The sequence below is a fragment of the Callithrix jacchus genome, chromosome 1, assembly GCF_049354715.1.
Source record: "Callithrix jacchus isolate 240 chromosome 1, calJac240_pri, whole genome shotgun sequence".
In the NCBI taxonomy this organism is placed as follows: domain Eukaryota; kingdom Metazoa; phylum Chordata; class Mammalia; order Primates; family Cebidae; genus Callithrix; species Callithrix jacchus.
The window spans coordinates 90,070,419-90,094,609 of record NC_133502.1 but is presented as its reverse complement, the minus strand read 5'-3'; the positions used below and the strand labels follow the sequence as shown (position 1 = coordinate 90,094,609).

Genomic DNA, 24,191 nt, shown 5'->3' with positions numbered 1-24,191 from the left:
TTCTCCACCTTAGCAATCACATATTGGGCTGGCTAATTGTCATGAGGACCTATCCCGTGCACTGAAGATGTTTAACAGCATCTCTGGTCTCTACTCACTAGGTGGCAAGAGCATTCCCACCACTACAATTATGACAACAAAAATATCTCCAGACACGGCCAATTGTCCCATGGAAAAAGTGAGGAGAATGTATAAAATCACCTCTTGGTTGAGAACCACTGACCAAACGAGCAAGCAGATTTTTAGAGAAGTGTAACAGCATAAATTTCAATACAAAGTCTATTTGCACCTTAAGTTAACAAATATTTTTAAAGCCTTATGACTCCTTAATCACTTAGTTCTTTCTGTTTAAAAATTGGTAAAGGTCTCTTATCTAATGCAAGAAGTCCAAAGTTCCGATCGTTGCTATCTTTTCTGTTCACAATCTGCCCTCATCTTACCTGTCCAGACCTATTTCACCGTCCATGCCTAGCTCATAGAATTCATTCCCAGCTAGTTGATCCATCTTCTCTCCTCTACAAACACCATTATTAAGCTTAAGAGATAGCTGACCACAGAATATACACTAAATGTAGGCAGTGGAAAAATAACCAAATATAACTTAACCCATTGAATTCTGTGTGGCAGTCCCTATCAGTGTCACATGTATTTTAAGAATTTATAAAATTAAAAGAAAAGAAAAGAATTTATAAAATTAGACAATCCCCTACCCATAAATCAGACTAAATGAATGCTATCTGGATAAAACACTCTTGAGTCAGGTTCAACAGCTTTGAATATAAGAGACTACCTAAATCTTAATTTTTCTTTTCTAGAGTTCTTTAGGCAAGTAAAATGTCCCTTTCATAAAAATTAAAAACAGAAAAAAGCTATTTTCCTTAAAAAGTGTAGCCACCTTCTCTTTCCCTCATCTCCATGTGAAAGAACAGGAGGGTCCGCCAACGGTCTAAAGACCATACCCTGAGAAAACTCCACCAGGCCTTTTTGGGATCAAAGACTGTAGATGTTACATACTTGTCTGACTTAATTTGGACACTGTGAGCCAGTTCTGGCTATATTCCTCTTCAGAGATGCTGTTTTTTCCTGGCTCTGGATTCAATTGGTCATTCTGAGAGCAGGCATTGACTGTTATGATCTGGAGAGAAAGACACTTGTTAGAACACAGTGACATTAATTCAAAAGCACTATGAGTCACACTAATAGAAGCACCATGGTGAAGGGCAGTGTCTGTTAACACTGGCTGCATATTACAATTGCCTGGGAAGTGCTGACAAATCCCATCCCTTAGGCTGGAAGGACACAAGCATCCATGTGATTTCTCTTTGCAGTCATGGCATCTTGGTTCTTAATCTTGAGTGTACATCAGAATCACCCAGGGCTTAGGGGCAGGGTTAAGCCACATGTCACTGGGTCCTGCCCCTGGAATCTCTGATGCAGCAGGACTGGAAGGAGAGAGAATTTGAATCTCTAAAAAGTTCCCAGCTGATGCTCATGCTGCTAATAGGAGATCATATTTTGAGAAAAGGTTAGAATCCAAAGAATTTGTGTTGGAATTCTAGCTCTGTCATTTAGAAGCAATGTGAATTTGGTTTCTCACTTAATGTCTCTGAGCACCTTTCCTTCATTAATAAAATAATAGATTTTATGTCTGAGGTGCAGAACAAGTGAGGTAAATTGGTAACTAAAAAGCAATAAACAAATATAAGCTTGAATTACTGAGTTCGGTTCAATTTCTAGTTGAACTCTGGACATCTGAACTATTCCAAAAATAAATCTACTTAAGTGCATATTTCTTGGGATTCCAGAAACTCATGGCATTTTCTCTGAAAGAATAGCCTTCCTTATCTCTCCCCTAAAAGATGGTTTTACATCATTGTCTCAATACTAATCTCTCTGCTTCTTCTTCTCATTCTAAAAAAGGGCAGAGGTATTTTTTTAATGCATCCAGATTATTATTTGGAAAAATAGGTGTAAAATATTTTTAAATAAGGCAGAGCATTAAGATCATGAAAGGTGAATTCTTACAGAATTGCTACTTCAGATCTAAAACTTCATAACAATATATAAAAAGACTCACTGAATGAAAATGAAAACAACACATCAAAATTTAGAAAAGAGCTAAAACAGTGCTTAAAGAGAATTTTATAGCACAAAATGACTACATTAGAAAAGAAGGTCGGGCCCAGTGGCTCACAACTGTAATTCCAGCAGTTTAGGACACTGAAGCAGGTGAATAGCTTGAGCTTAGGAGTTTAAGAATCAGCCTAGACAACATGACAAAACCCCATCTCTACACTTACAAAAAAAATACAAAAATTAGCCAGGTGTGATGGCACACCTGTGTTCCCAGGTATTCCGGGAGCTGAGGTGGGAGTATCACTTGATACTGGGAGGCAGAGGTTGCAATGAGCTGAGATCACATGAATGCACTCCAGCCTGTGGGACAGAGTGCAACCCTGTCTCAAAAAAAAAAAAAAAAATTAAGAAGGAAGTCTCAAATCAATGACCAAAGTTTCTACCTTAACAAACTAGAGGCCAGCACAGTGGTTCACACCTGTAATCTCAGTACTTTGGCAATCCAAGGCAGGCAGATCACCTGAGGTCAGGAGTTCAAGACTAGCCTGGCCAAAATGGAAAAACCCCAACTCTACTGAAAGTACAAAAGTTAGACAGGTGTGGTCGCATGTGCCTGTAGTCCCAGCTACTTGGGAGGCTGAGGCAGGAGAATCATTTGAAACCAGGAGGCGGAGGATGCAGTGAGCCAACATCACGCCACTGTACTCCAGCCTGCACAATAGAGACTTTGTCTCAAAAAAAAAAAAAAAAAAAAACTAGAAAGAGAAGAGCAAAGTTAAACCCAAAATAAACAGAACAAAAGAAATACTAAAGATATGAGCAAGCATGAATGAAACAGAAATCACAGGCTGGGTGCGGTGGCTCATGCCTATAATCCCAGAACTTTGGGAGACTGAGGCAGGCAGATCACTTGAGCTCAGGAGTCCGAGACCAGCCTGGCCAACATGTCAAAACCCTATCTCTACTAAAAATACAAAAATCAGCTGGGCGTGGTGGTGCAGGCCTGTAATCCCAGCTACTCAGGAGGTTGAGGCAGGAGAATCGCTTGAACTTGGGAGGTGGAGGTTACAGAGAGCCGAGATTGCACCATTGCACTCTAGCCTGAGCAACAGAGTGAGACCCTATCTCAAAAAAAAAGACAAAAAGAAGAAAAGGAAAGAAAAAGTAGAGAAGAAAAGAAAGGAAAAGAAAAAGAAGAAAGGTGAGGAGAAGAGAAGATCAGAGAAAATCAGAGAAAAATCAATGAAAACAAGAGCCGGTTCTTTGAAATGATCAATAAAACAGATAAACCTATAGCAAGACCGATTATGAAACAAAGAGAGAAAACCCAAAGTTAAAATGTTAGCAGTAGGTCAAGCATAGTGGCTCACACCTGTAATCCCAGCACTTGGGAGGCAGAGGTGGGAGGGTCACCTGTGGTCAGGAGTTCAAGACCAGCTTGGCCAACATGATCAAACCTCATCTCTACTAAAAATACAAAATAAGCCGGGCATGTTGGTGCCTGCCTGTAATCCCAGCTACGCAGGAGGCTGAGGTGGGAGAATGGCTTGAACCTGGGAGATGGAGGTTGCAGTGAGCCAAGATTTTGCCACTGCACTCCAGCCTGGGCGACAGAGCAAGACTCCATCTCAAAAATAAATAAATGAATAAATAAAATGTTAGGAACAAAAGAAGCGATGTCACTCACCACAGATCTCAAAGACAACAAATGGATAATAAGAGAAGATTATGAACATTATGCCAATACATTAAACAACTTAAACAAAATGAGCAAATTCTTTCACATACACAAAAAAGGCTCATTCAAGAATTACGTAACTAAATAGCTCTAAATCTATTACAGAAATTGAATTTGTAGTTAACAGTTTTCCCACAAAGATGGTTTTATTGGTTAATTCTACTGAATACTTCAGACTTAAATAATGTCAATTCCTTACAAATTCACCCAGAAAACTGAAGAGGAGGGAATCCTTCCCAACTCAGCAAATAAGCTAAGCATCGTCCTGATCCCAAAACCATACAAAGATATCAAAGTAAAAGTGAACTAAAGACAACTATCCCGCAATAATTCAAGTACAAACAATAAATCTTATCAAAATTTAGCAAAATGAATACAATATAAAAAAAGACATCATAACCAAGTGAGGTTCATCCCAGAAAGGTCGATTTTATATTCTAAGAATTAATTCTAACATTATAAAATTAATGAATGAAATTCACTGTAAAATAACACAATCAAAACGAGAAATATCTAATCACCTAAGTAGATACAGAAAAAGCATTTGACAAATGCTAATATTCATGAATGATAAAAATTCTCTGAAAACTAAAAACAGAAGGAATGTTTTCAGCCTTATAAAGGGCATCTATAGAAAAACCTATAGCTAACCTCATTCTTAATGGTAAAGGATTAAATGCTTTTCCCCTAAAAAGAGACACAGGAAAAGATACCTGCTTTTACCACCTCTAGTCAAAATTATACCAGAGGTTCTGGTCAGTGTAATCAGGCAAGAAAAGAAAATACTACATGTCCAGATTAGAAAGGAAGAAATAAAACCTATGTTTATAGATTACATGGTCAGGTATACAGAAAATTCTAAAGAAGCTACACAAAAACTACTCAGGTAAGGAAGTATAGCAAGGTTGCAAAATATAAGACCAATATATTAAAAAAACTTCTCTATACCATAAACAATCAGATATCAAAATTGTTAACTAACTGCAGTTATAATAAAATCCAAAAATATGAAATACTTGGGGATACATTTAACAAAATATGTGCAAGATCAGTACCCTAAAAACTATAAAACATTGTTTCAAGAAATCAAAGAAGACCTAAATGGAGAAATATAACATGTTCATGAGTCAGAAGACTCATTATTGTTAAGATGTCAACTTTTCCCAAATCGACATACAGATTTGTGGCAATTCCATTCATAATCCCAGCCCACTTCTCTATAAAACTTGACAAGCTGATTCGAAATTTACACGGAAATGCAAAGAACATAAAATAACCAAACTTCTTGAAAAAGAAAAAAAATTGACCTTTAATATATGACTCAAGACTTATTATAAAGTTGTATTCGCCAGGTGCGGTGGCTCACGCCTGTAATCCCAGCACTTTGGGAGGCCGAGGCGGGTGGATCATGAGGTCAAGAGATCAAGACCATCCTGGTCAACATGGTGAAACCCCATCTCTACTAAAAATACAAAAAATTAGCTGGGCATGGTGGCGGCGCGTGCCTGTAATCCCAGCTACTCGGGAGGCTGAGACAGGAGAATTGCCTGAACCAGGAGGCGGAGGTTGCGGTGAGCCGAGATCGTGCCATTGCACTCCAGTCTGGGTAACAAGAGCGAAACTCCGTCTCAAAAAAAAAAAAAAGTTGTATTCAAGATAGCATAATATTGCCATAGAGATAGAAATTGATCCATACATATTGTAATCCATATGGTCAATTAGTTTTTGGCAAAGATGTCAAGGCAACTCAGTAGAAAAAAGACGTATTTTATTATTGTTAATACGGTCAAGAACAGAATTGAAAAGATACCTTTTTACCAAAAAATGGTAGAAAATTTGATATTCATATTCAAGAAAGAGAGAGAGCAGAGGGAATTCAATTCTTAGCTATTATCATATATAAAAATTATCTCAAAATGGATTATAGCCCTACATGCAAGAACTAAAACTATAAAATTCCTAGAAGAAAACATGAGAAGAAAATCTTAGTGATCTTTGCAAAATTATTTTAAATGTGATACAAAAATCATAGACTATAAAGGAAAAGAATCAAACCCTTGACTTCATCGAAAAAAAATTATGACTTCAAAGGACATTTACGAAAATTAAAAGGCGAGTCAGTGAGACGAAATATTTGCAAAAACATCTACTCAACCAAGGATTTATATCTAAAATACATTTTAAAACACTCACAACTTCATAATAAGACAGCAACCAAATTTTTTAAATGGGCGAAGATCTGAACAAACATGTCACCGAAAAAGAGACATACCATCATGCACTGCATAACAATATTTTAGTCAATGACAGACCACTAATATTATGGTGATCCCATAAGATTATAACACAACTGAAAAATGCCTGTGGCCTACTGATGTGATAGCTGTGATAACATTGTAGCAAATTTTGCTTTTTATAAATTTAGTATAGCCTAAGTATACGATGTTTACAGAGTCTACAGTAGTGTACAGTAATGTCCTAGGCCTTTGCACTCACTCACCACTCACTCACTGACACTCCTAGAGCAACCTCTAGTCCTGCAAGTAAGTGCTCTATACAGGTGTACCCATTTTTATATTTTATACTGTACTTTTACTGACCCTTGCTATATTTAGATACACTTAGATACCCAAATACTTATCACTGTGTTACAATTACCTAAAGTGTTCAGTGCAGTAACATGCTGTACAGCTTTATAGCCTAGGAGCAACAGACTACATCAGACAGCCTAGGCATGTGGTAGGTTAGACCATCCAGATTGTGTAAGTACATTCCATGATGTTTGTGCCATGATGAAATCACCTAATGACATATTTCTCAGAACGTATCCCCATCATTAAGTGATGCATGACTGTACAGATGGCAAATAAACAAATGAAAAGATGCCTAGTAGCATTCGTCACTATGGAAATACACATGAAACCATACCATGAGATACCACTATACATTCACTAATATGGCTAAAACTTAAAAGACTGAGCATACTGGATTGGAACTTGAATGTTCCTTCCAAAACTCATGTTAAAACTTAATTCCCAATGTAATCGTATTAAGAAAATGGAGCCTCTAAGAGGTGACTGGGTCATGAGGGCTCTCTCTGCCTCATGAATAGATTAATTCATTCATGTGTTAATGGATTAATGGATTATGGAGAGGATAGATTACTTATCATAAGAGTGGATCTGTTAGAGAAGCCTGTTTGGCTTCTCAGGAGCCCCCTCACCATGTGATGCCCTGTGCCACCTGGGACTCTGCAGAGAGTCTGTACCAGCAAGACGTCTCTACCAGACGTCGTCCCTCCACCTTGGACTTCCCAGCCTCCAGAACTGTAGGAAATACACTTCTTTTCTTTATTAGTCACCCAGTCTCAGGTTTCTATTATAGCAAAACAAAACAAACTCAGACAGTGAGGATGTGGAACAGCTGAAATGCTCATAAATTACTGGTGTGCATTTAAAATGTCACAATTACTTTGGAAAGCAATTTGGAAGTTTCTTCAAAATTAAAAAAATACCATATGACTCCGAAAATCCATTCCTAAGTATTTACCAAAGAGAAATTAAAACATATGTCCACAAAAAGACTTGTACACAAATATTCATAATAGCTTTTTTGGATAGCCAAAAATTGAACACAACCCAAATGTCCTTCAACATGTTAGCAGATAAATAAATTGCAGAATATCTACTCTAATGACTTAAATTTATATCTGGGTGTGGTTGTGTATGCCTGTAGTCCCAGCTACTTGGGAGGCTGAGGTGGAAGGATTGCTTGTGCCCAGAGGTTCAAGATCAGCCTGGACAACATAGCAAGACCCCAACTCTTAAAAAGAGGAACAAATTATATCTTAAATCCTTTCAAAACAATGTTATTTTGTGTAGATGGCACTTTACCATAAAGATAAATCAAACTAAGGTAGGCCACTATCTTGACTGCTCAAAACCTAAAAGACAGAATACAGTACACTTACTGGCACCTGGAGTCCTTGAGAATTCTTCTTTTTCTTTGAGAATCTCCTGTCTTTGGTTAGCATTTTTGCTTTGACCCATGCTGCAGGCCGTATTTCTGAAGAGCTTGAAAGATCTGTAAGGGAAATGATCTACATGAGAAAGTTTACAACAGTATGGGGGGAACCATTTTATTTTATAGAAAAGGAAAAAGCTGAGAGAATGAGGAGAATGAGAATGTGGTTAAGAGTCATAGATTGAAAAAAAACCTGGTAGCAATGCAAAGGACTTAATACTGATTTTTACAAATGTTTATTCCTTACTTTTAATCTTACAGATCTTCATCAATTTCTCCTCCTTATGGAATCTAAAACTATGACTCCTAGCGAAGGGCCTGTCTCTGTAGAGAGGACTGATCCAAAAGGATGTGTTTGGCTGAAGCCATGTTCCCACCTCTGAGCATTCACTACTCTGGGCCGATCTTGTTGAGTTATCAGATAGGGAGCTGCCCTGGCTCTGCTTCTGGTGCTGTTCACTCCCAGCGGAATCACTGCCACAAGTGGAGGGCAAGCAAGTTTGCCATTTTTTCTTGATGCTAAACACACCAGTTTCATCACCTTCTGAAAATGCCCAGTTTACATATCCACCTCCAGTTTGCATGATCTTGGCTTGGGAAGGAACAGAGGTCACTGTCATGGGTTCAGGTGTGCAACTCAAGGTGGGTAGCACATTGAGTGCTACCACCTTGTCTCGTCCATCCAGTAAGTGAGCAGTTGGCTCATGCTGCTCTGTGGTTTCAGCCACTGATGCCTGGTCGGAGACAACTGGGGTCTTCCCAGTCAGATGAACAAGAACCTCAGTCTGAACGTCCTGTTCATTTGCCAGCACATCTGTACTTGCTTCCACAGAGGGTCTGGATAGAGGCAAGACAGTTTCTGCTGAAAAAGGAACTTGCTTTAGATTAGAAGGGACCAGAAGAAACTGGCCATACTTTGAGTGTGCTTGTGTGTTAGGAGACACCACGGAAGCAACTATACTACTTTCTGTTTCTTGCTTTTCCTGGTCATGTCTTATATTTGAAGCCTCTATTTTACTGTCTGTGATCTCAAGAAGCGCCCGGCTCTGCACTCCTGGGGGATGCTGGCCTCTGGCCAGGCTCCGCAGCAAAGAAGGGGGCATGCTATAATACTGGAATTTCTTCTCCCCAGCGACCTCCATGCTGCCTAGAACCTCTGCACAGATGACATTGCTCCAGCTGTGGGGAAGTTTTCTGCGAGTAGAATGCTTTCTCTTGGCCAGGAGAGCCTCATCCTCTTGCAAAGTGTCAACAGCAGAAAGGACTTTAAGGGTATCCACAGTCAGGGCAGAGAGATCCTGCAGGTGTCCCACCTGGCTGTCCAAAGACAGTAAGGAGTCCTTTATAAAAGACACCTTCTCATTCATTTCTTTCAGTTGGAAGTACATCTCTGTAACCCTAGTGGTGAAGGGAGGGAGAAAAACAAGCACATTAAGCCAGTTGGAATTTGCTGTCCTCCTACCCTACTTCCATCCTTAAATGACTCCTGAGCCTCAGCAGCTTCCCTAAGCTAAGTCTGTCTTTTGCCTTTTTCTTCCTCCAAAACATAACTCTCATCCCAGGTGATCTCTAATGCCCTATTACCCACAGGAGAGGACAAATTACTAATCTACATAGCCTTTATTTCTTTCTAATATTTCAGAACCCCATTTCCACTTCCAGCTAATGATTCCCTCAATTGTGTGATCAATCATTCCATTTTTATTCATTAATATATTTATTAATTTACATGACAAACACTTGAATATTTCCTAATGGCAAGCACTGTACAATCTGAATGCGTATAGGAGATCCTGAGGAAGAAACAAGAATGACAGAAACAGAATCAATAATCAAATGTGTAATTAAGAAAAGAAAAAACCCACAGATCTTTAAAATTAAAAAAAAATATCTAACTCTATTGTTCAAATAGGCTTCCCAAGTTTCAAACAAAATCCATTTTAGAAGATCTATATTCAGAAAAAGCCTGATGCACATTTTTAAAGTTGTTTTGAATGGTTTAACCAAAGATTATAATGTTTGGCCATTGATTTATGTAAAAGCAACACAACACATCTTTAGCTATTCCAAAATAAATGTAAATTGCAAGTAAATTGAATTAAATGTAACAATTAGTCCAGGTGCAATGGCTCAGGCCTGTAATCCCAGCACTTTGGGAAGCAAGTGGATCACTTGAGGTCAAGAGTTTGTGACCAAACTGGGCAACATGGCAAAACCCCATCTCTACTAAAAAATACAAAAAATTAGCTGGGCATGGTGGCAGGCACCTATAATCCAAGCTACTCGGGAGACCAAAGCAAAGGCTGCAGTGAGCCGAGATCGTGTCCCTGCACTCCAGACTGGGTGATAGAGTAAGACTCCACTCTATCCCCCTGAAAAAAAGTAAAAATTAATTTAATTGAGAGATGGTTAATATGTATCTGAACATTTCCTTGTAATTATCTCTGTATGGGATGAGGTTGGTTTTTTATCCCCCAAAAAGGCTATGTTGAAGTCTTATTCCCAGAACCATAGAATGTGACCTTATTTGGAAATCAGGTTTTTATAGAGGTAATCAAGTTAAAATGTGGTCATCAGGCTGAACCCTAATCCAATATGACTGGTATTCTTATAATGTGAAATTCTCTCACACACACACACACAGAGGGAACACAGTATGAAGACACACAGGGATAAAATGGCCATGTGACTGGAGTGATGCATCTACAAGCTAAGAACACCCACAGCTGCCAGCAAACACCAGAAGCTAGAAGAGACAAAGAAGGAGAGCGACATTGAGAAAGCATGGCCCTACCAACACCTTGATTTTAAACTTCTAGCTTCCAGAAGTGTGAGACAATAAAGTTCTGTTATTCCAAGACACCCAGTTTTTGGTATTTTGCTGCAGCAGCCTGGGGAAACTAATGCACCTGTCTCAGCTTCATGAGCAATGGAATACATTACAACATACATCAGAGTTGATTACATAAAAAGAAACTTTTTTCTCTGAAATCTAGGTGGCAATTAAAAAATTTAGAAAAACAAAGAAACTCGTATGCAAAAATATCACACAAAAGTTTAAAACAAAAATAAATTGGAAAACTAGTGTTCTAATAAATTTGGTGAGGTATTAATATCCCTTGAGTAAACAAAAACTTTCATAATTTATTGAGGCAAAAAAATTACAGAGTCCCGAGGACATGAAAAGATGAAAAGATAAAATACAAAATGTAAGAAAACACAGCAAAATAGTCAACCTCATTAGGTAATCAGAGATGAAAATTAAGATAATAATGAGTTAATCTATATCATAACAGCATTTGTTTTAACCTAGCAAATTAAAAAAAGAAAAAGTGAAACAACTCAGTGGTGGCAAGAATGGAACATAGGGACACAATAAATATAAAGGAACTGTAATCTTACTATGCTAAAGCAGACAGATATTTGTTACATTATGAGACAGAATATTATGTAGTCATTAAAAATCATACATTGTTGATAATTATTTTCGATGGCTATTTCTGATGGTAGAGGCAGGGCTGGGTTGCCTATTGTGTTTGGTGTTATATGTTTTCAAATTTGGTATAAAATTTTTAAGTTCAGAAACAATAAAAGTTAAACTATATTTACAAAGTATATGTAATTATTGGAGAAAATATTTGTGACGTGTCAGGGGAAAAACAGAATAGAAAATAGTATCATTTTAAATGGAAATATGTAGAAGACTAAATTTTTAAAACCCAAAATTTTCACAATGAACTCTGACTTATCACATTGTTTTTTCTTTTTTTCTTCCCTTGTTTTGTTCTGTTATTTGGGGGAGAGAACATATAATTTCAGTTTCTCAGTAATGAAAATCTTTGATAAATAAGATGAAAGTGAAAAACAGCATGTGAGGAAATCTAACCAACTGTGTCACGGCTGCCTTGACCATTGCAGGAATGAAAAATGATTCCCGCTCTTATGTGGGGTCAGGGAGAAGTCGTGACTATGCCATGAAGAGTTTAACACTCAGCTGTAACAAGTACTTCCCAAAATAGCGTCAGACTTCCCATCTCCAGAACACATCTCAAGTCACAGGGATTGAAAGAAAGATCTTCCGCTTTCTCTTTATGGAACCTTTGTAAATAGAAATTAAAGCATAAAAAGTGGCATCTTCCATTTTTATTATATTGTATGTGAGTAGAACCCTCTCTTTATTGCTTCTGCTATAGAATTCAACTTCTATAACTCAATAGAGTCTTAACAAATGCTTCCTGACCTTCTGGAATCTGTAAAATTAGAACTGGCAAGGATGATGTGGGAAACAGCACAAAATATATGTATACTCCCTTCCAAATATGCTTAATTAGAGCCTCTCCATCCAGTGCACTGTTTCATCTAATTCAAAAACAGTACAGTCTGAACAGCAGTAATGGAGACTCATTAAGTTCCATTAGCAGCAGTCACATCGAATGGATACAATAGAAACCAGCAACTATTCACAGCCACAGGTAACATGCTACAATAGAAACCTGTTAGACAAATAACCTGGTCACCCTCAAATCCGGTCTCTTGCTTTTATAGGTACTTATTTTCTAAAACTCGATGTCCTGTGAAACATATTTCAATTATATTACTGGGCTACCAAGTACATTAATTTAATCTAGGCTTTCAGTCATTCTGACACATAAAATTTATAATTGTAGTTTCCTCTGTGCAAGGTACAAGGATGGAAGAAAAATGAGAATGGTAATTGTTTTATTATGGGCCTTTAGACAAGATACCTTAAAATGAGATAATAGCAAATATAATTACAATCATCATGAAAATCACCATATTCACTGAGTGCTCACTATGTACCAGGCATTTTATAAAGGTTCTACCTGTACTATTTTATTTAATCCATGTAACAACCCTATAAGATAGGTATTACTATTATCCTTTCGTAGAAAAGAGGTTGGGTCGGCCAAGCACAGTGGCTCACGCCTGTAATCCCAGCACTTTAGGAAGCCGAGGCAGGTGGATAACCTGAGGTCAGGAGTTTGAGACCAGCCTGACCAATATGGTGAAACCCCATCTCTACTAAAAATACAAAAACAAAAAAAAACTAGCCGAGTGTGGTAGCAGGTGCCTGTATTCCCAGCTACTGGGGAGGCTGAGGCAGGAGAATCACCTTAACCCGGGAGGCAGAGGTTGCAGTGAACTGAGATCCTGCCATTGCACTGCAGCCTAGGCAACAAGAGAGAAACTCTGTCTCAAAAATAAAAATAAAAAAAGCGGTTGGGTCATATAGCCAGAGTCACATGGTGAATGAAAACGTCAGGCATCAAACCCAGACAGGCTGACTCCATATTCAGTGGCACTGATCACCGCTTTCTGGAACTTCTCAGGAACTCACCTAGGATCCAGGCAATTTATTTTGGAGGTTCCTAGAGTACCATGAAGTAGTACATGAACTACACCAACAAGTCCCATGCTGGAAGATGTCACACATGCTCCTCAGTAAGGCTGTATGGTCAAATAGCGGTGGGACCTGCTTAAGCTGTAACTCTGTGCTGATGAATTGCAATGCATATTACATTAAAGTGTTTGTATTTTTTAAAACCACAGTATTTCCCAAATATAATGTACCAAAATATGCTTAATGTGGAAAAATACCTAAAAGCATCTTACTCTGCAGAACAGAGAAAGGGAAAAGCTGACTTAAAGACTACTAGGATCAAAAAAGAAATTAGAGTCTTGAATAGGGAGAGTGAGATTGAAAACAGCCTCACTATATTCTCTTTTTCCACTGTCACAACTCACTTAATTCTAGAAGGATTCTGAAGCAATCTCTTCTTCAGAGGTAGGTTAACATGCAAAATCCTCCTAATTTTCTTCCCCCGCCCCACCTTCAAACTATTGCTCAGTTACCTTAGGAAATATTCTCCCCTCTTTCCCATACCTCATTTATGAGGTCCCCACAAAGGACCTCAACAAAGATGTCAAATGATTCACCCGCCTCGGCCTCCGTGTCTATTTTACAAATAAGAAAACCAAGATTCAAAGAGGTTCAGTAAATTTGCCCATGTACATACAACTAGTAAGTGCCTGAAGCAGGACTTCTTCGCAGCTCTGTAAGCTTCTAATATGGGCCTATGCTTCATATAAAAACTAAGAACCAAGCTTGCCCATTGGACTCAATGAGCATAGTTATCAAGCGGGCAGAACATGTAGAATAAATTAAGAGAAATTCATATTTCTATGGACTAAAGATACTATGTCGGTGAAATCAAATTTTGTGGGCTCAAATTTTGATTTTCCATTTTTTCTCAATATTAAATTTGATCTGAAATTCAATCAGGCATGGAAACACATATTTATATAAATATGGTACCAAGAGAGGAGTCCAGATTTATATAAACACGACTTTTGCCCATAGTGAACCATTTAGAAAGCTCTTCATGTGACTCAGTTTTAAGTAAAGCCATACTTAAGTATTCACATCTCTATATATGATATTTGCACATCAGAAAAAAACATGCATAATTAGGTATAATATTTCATAGTTCCACGTGGTTCAAAAATGAAGGAACACATTTAACTTCTGTTAAATTGCTTCCATTTACAAGAACAATGCTGTGTTTTTTAAAAAAAGGCATTTCATCACATATAACCTTCCATATTTTCACACGACGCAATGCTCCCACAATTAGTAATAAATCCACAATAATCAGATCCCACTATAGCTCCCTAATATTTTCACGTTCTCCAGAACATCTCCTCTTTCCGCAAACCTTTGAATGTCCCCCATACCACCTGCCTCCCTCAAAATCACACACACACACACACACACACACACACACACACACACACGGGCACACCCAGTTGACGACTTTGCCTCAAGACCTGGTGCTGCCGACCCTGTCTGCATTCCAGTGTACTCTGGCCACATCCCGTCCGTTCCCCAGCTTCGGGGAAAAGCCCAGGTCCTCCATTTTCCCAGCTTCTCAGGGACTTCTCTTCAGCCAGTGGCCTCCTCCCTCCTGCTCCCGAGTTTCTCCCTTGCTGGTGGGTCATTTCCAGGACCATGCTGCTTTATTTATCTCCACGTGAAGCAAAATCAAACAAAAGAACCTCACCTTGTCCCCAGACCTCATCATGCTTCCCTGTACCGTAACACTTCTCCCAAAAGCCACACGCAATTGCAGTCCCTGCCTCTCCTATTCTCTCTCCAACCACGTCAGTGAAGCAGCCGCCAACTACACTGCACACAACCTCTGGTCAGACGCCATGAGAACCCCATGACCCCCCATCCAACCAGCACGCTGCACCTACATCCTCCGCTCTGGCTGCAGCCACACACAGTGCTGCCTCAGGCGGCTGCGCTTGCCGTTCCTTCCGCCAGGGGCGCTATTCCACCAGACGCCCTGCCTCACCCACTGCCTCGCTTCCTTCAAGCCTCTCCTCAAACCCCTCAGAGCGACCTTCTAGGACCAGACTCTCTGAAACGGTCCACTCAACGCCCAACTCCGCTACATTTCACGCCACCGTCATTTCCTGTTCTCTCCAACTACTTCATTTTTCTTCATAGCTCTTTTACTGCCTGATGTTAAATTACAAATTTATTTTTGTGTTTCCTTGCTTAGGTTTTGTTTTCTACCCACTTCATTTCCCTCACCACCACCCCCCAACAGACGGACGCGCGCACGTGCACACACACACATATATGACTGCAAGTCCCATGAAGACAAGGACTCTTGTGTCTTTTAACCACTTACTCCTAGTAATTAAAAGAGTGCCTGGAATATAGTAGATGCTCAATTAAATATACTTTGATTACATGAATATTACATATTATTAAATGTTTCAAATTATAAAGAACTCAGACCTCCGGGATTTGAAAGTAGATCTTTCTACTCTTTTAGATATTCTAGCAGAATCAAGTTTTGGTGGTAGTTTCAGAATGGAAAAGATTTCTATCTACCTTTCTGATGTCACTCGGATTCGCTCCTCACAACTACAATTCACATTTTCCATCTTCTCATGGAAGTATTTTTCCACACACTGCTCCTCAAAATCATGAAGTTTTTTCAGATCCTCCTTACTCAGGTAGAGTTCTATAGGAAGAAGTACAATACACAGAAAGAATCATTATTTGCCTCAGGGCATGAGCGGCTTTTCTTCCATTTGTATTGAAAATGAGAAACTGTAGCCTGTGTGATAAAATTTGTCACCTTGTCAAACCATTTCTAAAATTAATGCAGAAACAGCACCGAGAAACAACTGGAAACTGGGCGCGTTGGCTGACGCCTGTAATCCCAACACTTTAGGAGGCTGAGGGGGGCAGATTGCTTGAGCTCAGGAGCAGGAAACCAGCCTGGGCAACATAGGCAGACCCTCTCTCTACAAAAAGTTTAAAAATTAGCCAGGTACCTGTGGTCCCAGCTACACAGGAAGCTGAGGAAGGAGAATGGCTTGAGCCTGGGAGTTCGAGGCTGCAGGAGCCACGATCACGCCACTACTCTCCAGCCTGAGCTACAGAACGAGACCCTGTCTCAAAACAGGAAATGAAAAGCAACTGGAAACACCAGCCTGGGTCTCTCCTACCTATTTTTGAAAATTACTCATATATAGAACACTTTCAATATTTTCACAGGTTAGAATGTTTGTACATATTAACAAAAATTTACTGCCTTTATATGAAAATGGGGAACCTGATTGTCTTCTTTTCTCTCTGCCAACACTTTCTAAAATTAATTAAATTTTAATTGATTCACATTAAAGGTACATATTTTTGAGATACCTGTGATAATTTGATACATTCATATAATCAAATCAGGGTAATTGGTGGCACAAGCCTGTAGTCACAGCTACTCAGGAGGCTGAGGTGGGAGGATCACCTTACATTTTTGCTTGTCCTTTAAGATAGGAACATTTGAATTATTATCTTCTAGTTATTTTGAAATGTATAATCAATTAATTTTAACTGTAGTCAACCTACTGATGGCCTGGCACAGTGGCTCGTGCCTGCAATCCTAGCACTTTGGGAGGCTGAGGCCGGTGGATCACTTGAGATCAGTTCAAGACCACTCTGGCCAACATGGTGAAACCCCATCTTTACTAAAAATATAAAAATTAGGGGTTTCCCCCTTGGCTTTGGAGCCGCCCTCCCTCTGTCTCTGTACAGGGAGCTTCTTCCTTCTTACTTGCCTATTAAACTCTCTGATCTTTAAAACCTCCCCCCAAAAAATTAGCTGTGTGTGGTGGTGGGTGTCTGTAATCCCAGCTACTCTGGAGGCTGAGGTGGGAGAATTGTTTGAACCCAGGAGGCAGAAGTTACAGTGAGCCAAGATCGCTCCACTGCACTCTAGCCTGGGCAACAGAGTGAGACTCCGTCTCAAAAGACAACAACAAAAACCCTACTGATCTATTAAAGGTCTTATTTCTTCTACCAAAGTGTATGTATTTGTGCTCATTAATCAACCTCTCTGCCAACTCTTTTAGCTATCAAAATGACAGTAAATAACCAATAGGTTAAAAGCAAGATTAGAAGAAAGCAAAGTTTGTTGAAATTCATCCAGTAAGTATAAGAAAGTTTTACCTTGTTACACGGAGTTTGTGTATACTAAGTCCTTCTACTGAAAAAGGAGATATTATTATTACCATTCAATGGCCAATCAAGGCAGTATACCTTCTCTGACACAATTATAACTAACTTATTAAAAAGACACTCTACTAAGTGGTATCATAAGGTTAATGCAATTCTCCGTCACACTCCAGCATTCCCATCTGGTCTACCACCTTGGCTTTTACTCTTGCCTAATAGAATAATATGTCATCTTTTAAGCAAGTTTATAATACTGAGAAAATATGTAAATGAAATGATGTTGCTAAAAGGATTAAATTGGAAAGTTCTCTTTCTTGAATGGTTTTGCTTACATTAGGAGAAAAAGAACACAGTTCTTCAGAATTTTTTAAAATGCAATTGTTACATTATTTTCCGATAAAATCAATGACAAAAAATGTTAATTTTAAATTGGAAACATGGGTAAAAGTATTATTCTGCTGTAAAATGTATTCACAACTCAGGTAGATAGTGCTTTCTGATTTAAATGGCAGGAAAAAATTTTCAGACGTTTAAAATATTCGGTATCTCCCATCCCCTACCCAACTCTAATGTCTTCTTTCATTAAAGAATCTCCTCTGAGCAAGAAACTTTACAGGTACCATGATGTGAGCCTTCTGTGGATCCCTGAGAGCAAACAATCTAGAGTGATTGCAGTGACTGGTGCAGCTTGCAGTATGTAGAGCTTTCCTGTAATTGTCCGCAAGGTGGCACTGCTGCGGCTTATGTAAATGTCTTTATCCTCAATATAAAGGATCAGAAACAATGTTACGAAAATTCAAGAATGTTCCAAAAAGCTCAGGGTGAACTCACTTTAAACTTTACTTGAGTTTTTTATGAAATCATCCTACAAGCCCAGACGAAGGTGAACCTAGGAAACATTCTTTCATGTGGTAGTAGGAAGTCTAGGCAAATCCTAGTCAATTCCAGGATTTATCAAGCGATTCATGCTCTGCTATTAGGTTGCAGTGGTTCTGCAGCCAAGGCCTGGGATGTCTCTGTATTAGCAGCCTGAAATTTACAGTATAATTATAAAACCTCAAGTTAACTTCAGTTATGCTTTGGCGTTCATACAAAGGCTGAATCTTTTGGTCAGGGAGTGGGGTATGAAAAAGAAAAAAAGGTCGGGTGTGGTGGTTCACGCCTGTAATCCAGCACTTTGGGAGGACCACCTGAGGTCGAGAGTTTGGGACCAGCCTGACCAACATAGAGAAAGCCCGTCTTTACTAAAAATACAAAATTAGCTGGGTGTGGTGGCATATGCCTATAATCCCAGCTACTCAGAAAGGCTGAGGCAGAATTGCTTGAACTTGGGAGGCAGAGGTTGCAGTGAGCAGAGATTGCACCATTGCACTCCAGCCTGGGCAACAAGAGTGAAACTCTGTCTCAAAAAAGAAAAAAATCTTCAGAGTGACTCAGGAGGAGAAAAAATACTTCACAGAGCCAGCTACCACCAGTAAAAGCATATCACCCTGTCAACCCCATAATACACTGACTCCTAAGGATCTACCTAAACACATAAATGGCCCACTGTCCCTTACTGAAACTCCGAGAATGCAGAGTATTTTAGAATTCAGAATTATTCTCTTCTAGCTTCAGAAACTTAATACAGTGAATGAACCGTAAATGAAGTGAAACCCCTAGTTAAGGTTGAAGCAATCCCTGAATCAAACATATTTGATTTTCCGCAGCAACACCAATGAATATTCACACTACAGGAAATAAAAACAATAAACGGTTTCTCATGATTCTCAGCAGCCTCTTTTGGCCAAATGGGTCTTTCCCCAATTTGTGAAGAAAAAGGAGTTTCGGTTTTCAGAGGTATTTTAGATTTAGGAATTGGGATAAAGGATTGTGCATTTATGTCACCTGCTTCCTGTATTTCTGGGAACTATCTAGAAATGGGCCTGGTACAAATTGTGGAATTGCTTGATAGGAACTACAGAATATCTGAAAAACCACCAAACACAATGTTTTCTGACAACAATTAGTATGATAATCATATCATGCAGATAAGATTTGGTTAAACAAGATGAATTAAAAAAACCTCAAAATATATATAGGCTAATGCTTTGAAAAAACACAAGTGAGAATTCCTATTTCTTCATCCTGACTCACAATGTTGCCTAGGCTGAAGTGGAGCGGCTGTTCATAGGCACCACGGCCTTAAACTTCTGAGCTCAAGCAGTTCCTGTGCCTCAGCCTCCCGAGTAGCTGGGACTACAGGCATGCACCACCCACACCCAGTTTCTGAGTTGAAGTTCTTGAAAATAAGAAACATCCATTTCAGAATCACCAACATGCTCAGTAGATTAGAGAGCCAGAGGACCGTGACTCTGGTTAATAAGTGAAGCCCAGCTTTGCAGATCTCTTCCCTTAGACTCCAGGCCTTCTGTAACTCCAATCTGTCTGAATTCCATCTTCCACAACATGGAGAACAGCACAGGTCACATGACTACCCTCTAGGAGTTATTCTGATCAGTTCTCCAGCCAGCAGAGAAAACACAGGTTTTCAATGTGACATAAAGCCTTGGTACGATCAAGCAGAGATTCTCTTCCTACCCATTCCTTTCTAAGGATCCGTTCATCTTGGCAAAAGACATTGCGACCTCATAATGAGGTCAATATATACTTAGACCCGGGGCGTTAGCTGATATTCTACTGTCAGAGAACTCCCGGAGCCTCCCAGTGCCCTGAACTTAATTTACATTGCTCCAGTGCATCTTTGCCTTGAATCTCTACTTTTTGCTGTCTTCCTCCTGGACATATAGAATGACTCCTTTTGACACTGGACATATAGAATGACTCACATAAAATTACTTACTTAATACAACGTCACCCTCTTCTTGGTCATGAGGAGCTCGGCGACAGCACAGGCAGCGGAGGAGGAGGCCCACGTGGCTCAGCAGGATGAGAGGTGGGGGCAGCCAGGGCTTCTCGTGGTAGGTCATGATGTAGCGATAGCGGTTGTATTTCCACAGGTTATTTGAAATGGATTTCATATCTAAGTAAACATTGCTGTAAGATGCAGTAAGAGAGGCACAATGTTTTAATATGAAGTCTTGAAAGGAAACAGATTCTGTATTTTCCAACATTTATGATTGGTTCCCCTGACATTCCTAGCAGTTACCCAATACAGATATTCTTCTTCCACCAAACAAAATATATTAGCTACCTTTTACAATGAAACATGATAATCAGAATATCAAGCAAAAGGCAGACATTACAATCAGAGAAAATAAAATGCCAACATTTTCAGTGTAATGAACAGAAAATCCATTCTGGAACTCAACACTCTTCTCAAGTCATCATCTTTTCTCACATAGAAGCTCTTTCTCAGTCCATGATTCATCATTTATAGGAAACAGCTTTAATGTTCCTCTGTGTCATCTACCTAATGTCAAATGTGAGAACTGCTAGAATAATACCAGTGAAAACACCCAAACAGAACAGTGTTAATGAAGAAATGGAAGAATCAATTCATCTTAAAATAAATCAAAAAGCAGAGCTTCTATTAAAATCCAGACAAATTATTCAGATTAACTTTACAATAAAAATAACTCCTTATAGAATAGTAAATATTCCGGCCAAGTGCAGTGGCTCATGCCTGTAATACCAGCACTTTGGGAGGCTGAGGCAGGTGAATCACCTCAAGTTGGAAGTTCAAGACCAGACTGATCAATAAGGAGAAACCTTGTCTCTACTAAAAATACAAAATGAGCTGGGCATGTGGCACATGACTATGATCCCAGCTACTCGGAGGCTGAGGCAGGAGAATCTCTTGAATCTAGGAGGTGGAGGCTGCGATGAGCTGAGATTGTGCCATTGCACTCTAGCTTAGGCAACAAGAGCGAAACTCCATCTCAAAAAAAAAAAAAAAAAAAAAAAAAAAACTCGCCATGGGCGTAATGGTTGGGGGTACAGTTATTCTGAAACAACATATCATTCTTAACTACTTAACTTTAAGTATGTAATATAATATAAGAGGAACACAATAAAATGTCATCTTACTATTTTACTTAGACTAACATAAAATTCAGTTTTCTTTTTTAAAAAATTCTTCTTCTTGCAGTGTGAAGATTTTAGTTTCTTTAGAGAAAGATAGCAGCGTAGAACTTGAGAAAGGTAGCCAAATTTAGCAAATAAAAACACAGACAACCCTAAAGTTGAACAGTGATAAAGAAAAGAAAACAATTATCCTAGAGAAAGCCATCTTTGGGTAAGAATAGAAGTTTCACAGAGTCCATACAGAAGGCGATTGAAGCATAGATAACTGGGCTATATCAATAGTTCTCAAGCACGTTCTCTGAACCAGCAGCATTAGTATCACCTGAGAACATGTTAGAAGTGCACATTTTGGGGCCCCGTTCAATGAAAGACAAACTCTAGGGTTGGGCACGCTATTAATAGTAGTTTCACTCCAACGTGACAACAGCTTTCCACCAGCAGGTGGCGGCCTTCACCGTGTATTTCAGTTTTGTTGTTTTTTGTTTGTTTTGTTGTTTATTTTATAAAGAATTATCTGTAACCCGGCTCCTGGACAAGTAGTCAGATCTGGGGTTGGTCAGTCTGTATGGTCTTCAGTGTGTTCATCTCTAACATGAGAAGTTTGTTCTATGCGAGGATTTCTCAACTTTTTTTTTTTTGACACCGGACATATTTTATTTTATTTTATTTATTTTGCCAGGAGGCTCACAAAGAGGGCTTTATTTATCTAGCTCAAAGTACACACTATCACAATCTTGTTTGTTATTCCTTTTACTGAAATAGTTCAAATGAAAGTTTTTAATCACACTATCAGAAAGTTCAATTTCTTTTTGTCTCTCCACATCAGAGTGGTTGAATAGAAGGTAGAAATGACCGGGCATGGTGGCTCACACCTATAATTCCAGTGCTTTTGGAGGCTGAAGCGGGCAGATCACCTGAGGTCAGGAGTTCAAGACCAGCCTGGCCAACAGGGTGAAACCCCGTCTCGACAAAAATACAAAAAGTAGCTGAGCATGATGGCAGATGCCTATAATCCCAGCTAATTAGAAGGCTGAGGCAGGAGAATCGCTTGATCCCGGAAGGTGGAGGTTGCAGTGAGCCAAGATCACACTATTGCACACCAGCCTAGGCAACTGAGCGAGACTCCGTCTCAGAATAAAAAAAAGGACATTAAGGACAGGGTCAGTCCTGTTGCGGGAAAGGTGGCTTTAAGGCTATTCTCTGGGCCTATTTGCAGGAGATCTGCAGGTACCAGGAGTCGGTACTTATTGCTTATTTCAGTGCTGGCCAAGCCAACCAGACCCAAACTTGACTGACGCACACCGGCTTCCAGACTTGGCTCCCACTCAAAACAAACTCACACCCATGGGCTGCTCTGCAGTTCTTTGGACTCCAAGACCCAGAAAGGCCTGTGCCCAGCTGCCTGCCTGGGCAAGAATCACTGGATACCACGACCAGCAGGTGTTCACCCAACCTCAAATGTACACCCCTAGTGACCAGGAGCACACCACCTTACCTGGCGACACTTTTTCCCAAAGAATCCAAAGAGCCTCTTGGTGACACCCACAGCAGGAGCATCATGCCATCCCATCACCAGCACCCACTTACCCACCTGGGGCTAAGATGGGGGCATGAGACTTTCCCTTGAGAGCAAATGGGCAATGAGACACTAGACATTTTTAAGAAACAAAAATCTCAGACTACCAGCCTGAGCAACACGGTGAAACCCTGTCTCTACCAAAAATACAGAATTTAGCTGGGCATGGTGGTGGGCACCTGTGGTCCCAGCTATCTGGGAGACTGAGCTGGGAGGATAACTTGAACCGAGGAGGTGGAGGTTGCAGTAAGCTGAGGTCACACCACTCCACCACTCTAGTCTGAGTGACAGAGTGAGACCCTGTCTCCTCACATTCCCTCCCACCAAAAATTCAGACCCTTTTATTATTTGATATATAAAAAATGGCTATTCTAACTAAACACCAGCAAATGTTGTAAGTACCTAAAACAATTGGGCTAAGAGACATGACGACTATCATATAACAAGCAGGAAGGAATGTCTTCTCCAGGAATAGGTAACAACACAGCAGTCACTTACTTTTTTAAGAATTCTGATTTACTTTGCCTACCTCTCAACCCCTGTGTGTTCTACTTTCTTTAAGTATATTGTATAAATTGATTTTCCCTTATCTTTTTCTCTTCAGTAAGATAAACAAGGAATAAAATACCTAGCACAGTGCCTGACATTTAAGAGGCATCCAGAAAATGCAAGAAAAGGAAGGAAGGAGAGAGAGAGAAAGAAGGGAGGGAAGGAGAGAGGGAGGGAGGAAGAAAGGAAACAGAGAAGAGGGGATGCTGGAAGCAAGTGAACAAAGCATATCAAGAACTCTGTAGCCAACTTGCAATTCCATCACCTGCTATCTTTTCTTTTCTTTTTTTTTTGAGATGGAGTTTCGCTCTTGTTTCCCAGGCTGGAGTGCAATGGCACAATCTCAGCTCACCGCAACCTCCGCCCCCCAGGTTCAAGCAATTCTCCTGCCTCACCCTCCTGAGTAGGTGGGATTACAGGCATGCACCACCATGTCCAGCTAATTTTGTATTTTTAGTAGAGACTTTTTAGTCTCCATTTTTAGATAAGGTTTCTCCATGTTGATCAGGCTGGTCTCGAACTCCTGCTCCTCAGGTAATCTGCCCACCTTGGCCTCCCAAAGTATTTGGATTACAGGCGTGAGTCACTACGCCCAGCCTACTTGCTACCCTTTCATAATTTGAACTTACTGCCTAATCACAATTCAAGATCTC

The 24,191-nt window shown here is 39.7% G+C and overlaps 1 protein-coding gene across 20 annotated transcripts in view; it reads right to left on the bottom strand.

Moving 5' to 3' along the window:
- The window catches only part of TRPM6 (transient receptor potential cation channel subfamily M member 6), a 164,448-nt gene that overhangs the window by 30,112 nt on the left and 110,145 nt on the right, over positions 1 to 24,191 (bottom strand). For all 20 annotated transcript variants that reach the window (XM_035302229.3, XM_035302237.3, XM_035302254.3 and 17 more), the window contains 5 exons: positions 20,230 to 20,423; positions 15,765 to 15,897; positions 8,085 to 9,235; positions 7,785 to 7,897; positions 1,015 to 1,135 (listed from right to left, as the gene is read on the bottom strand). In XM_035302229.3, the coding sequence (XP_035158120.3) occupies positions 1,015 to 1,135; positions 7,785 to 7,897; positions 8,085 to 9,235; positions 15,765 to 15,897; positions 20,230 to 20,423 (1,712 nt within the window). The remainder of the gene's footprint in view (positions 1 to 1,014; positions 1,136 to 7,784; positions 7,898 to 8,084; positions 9,236 to 15,764; positions 15,898 to 20,229; positions 20,424 to 24,191) is intronic.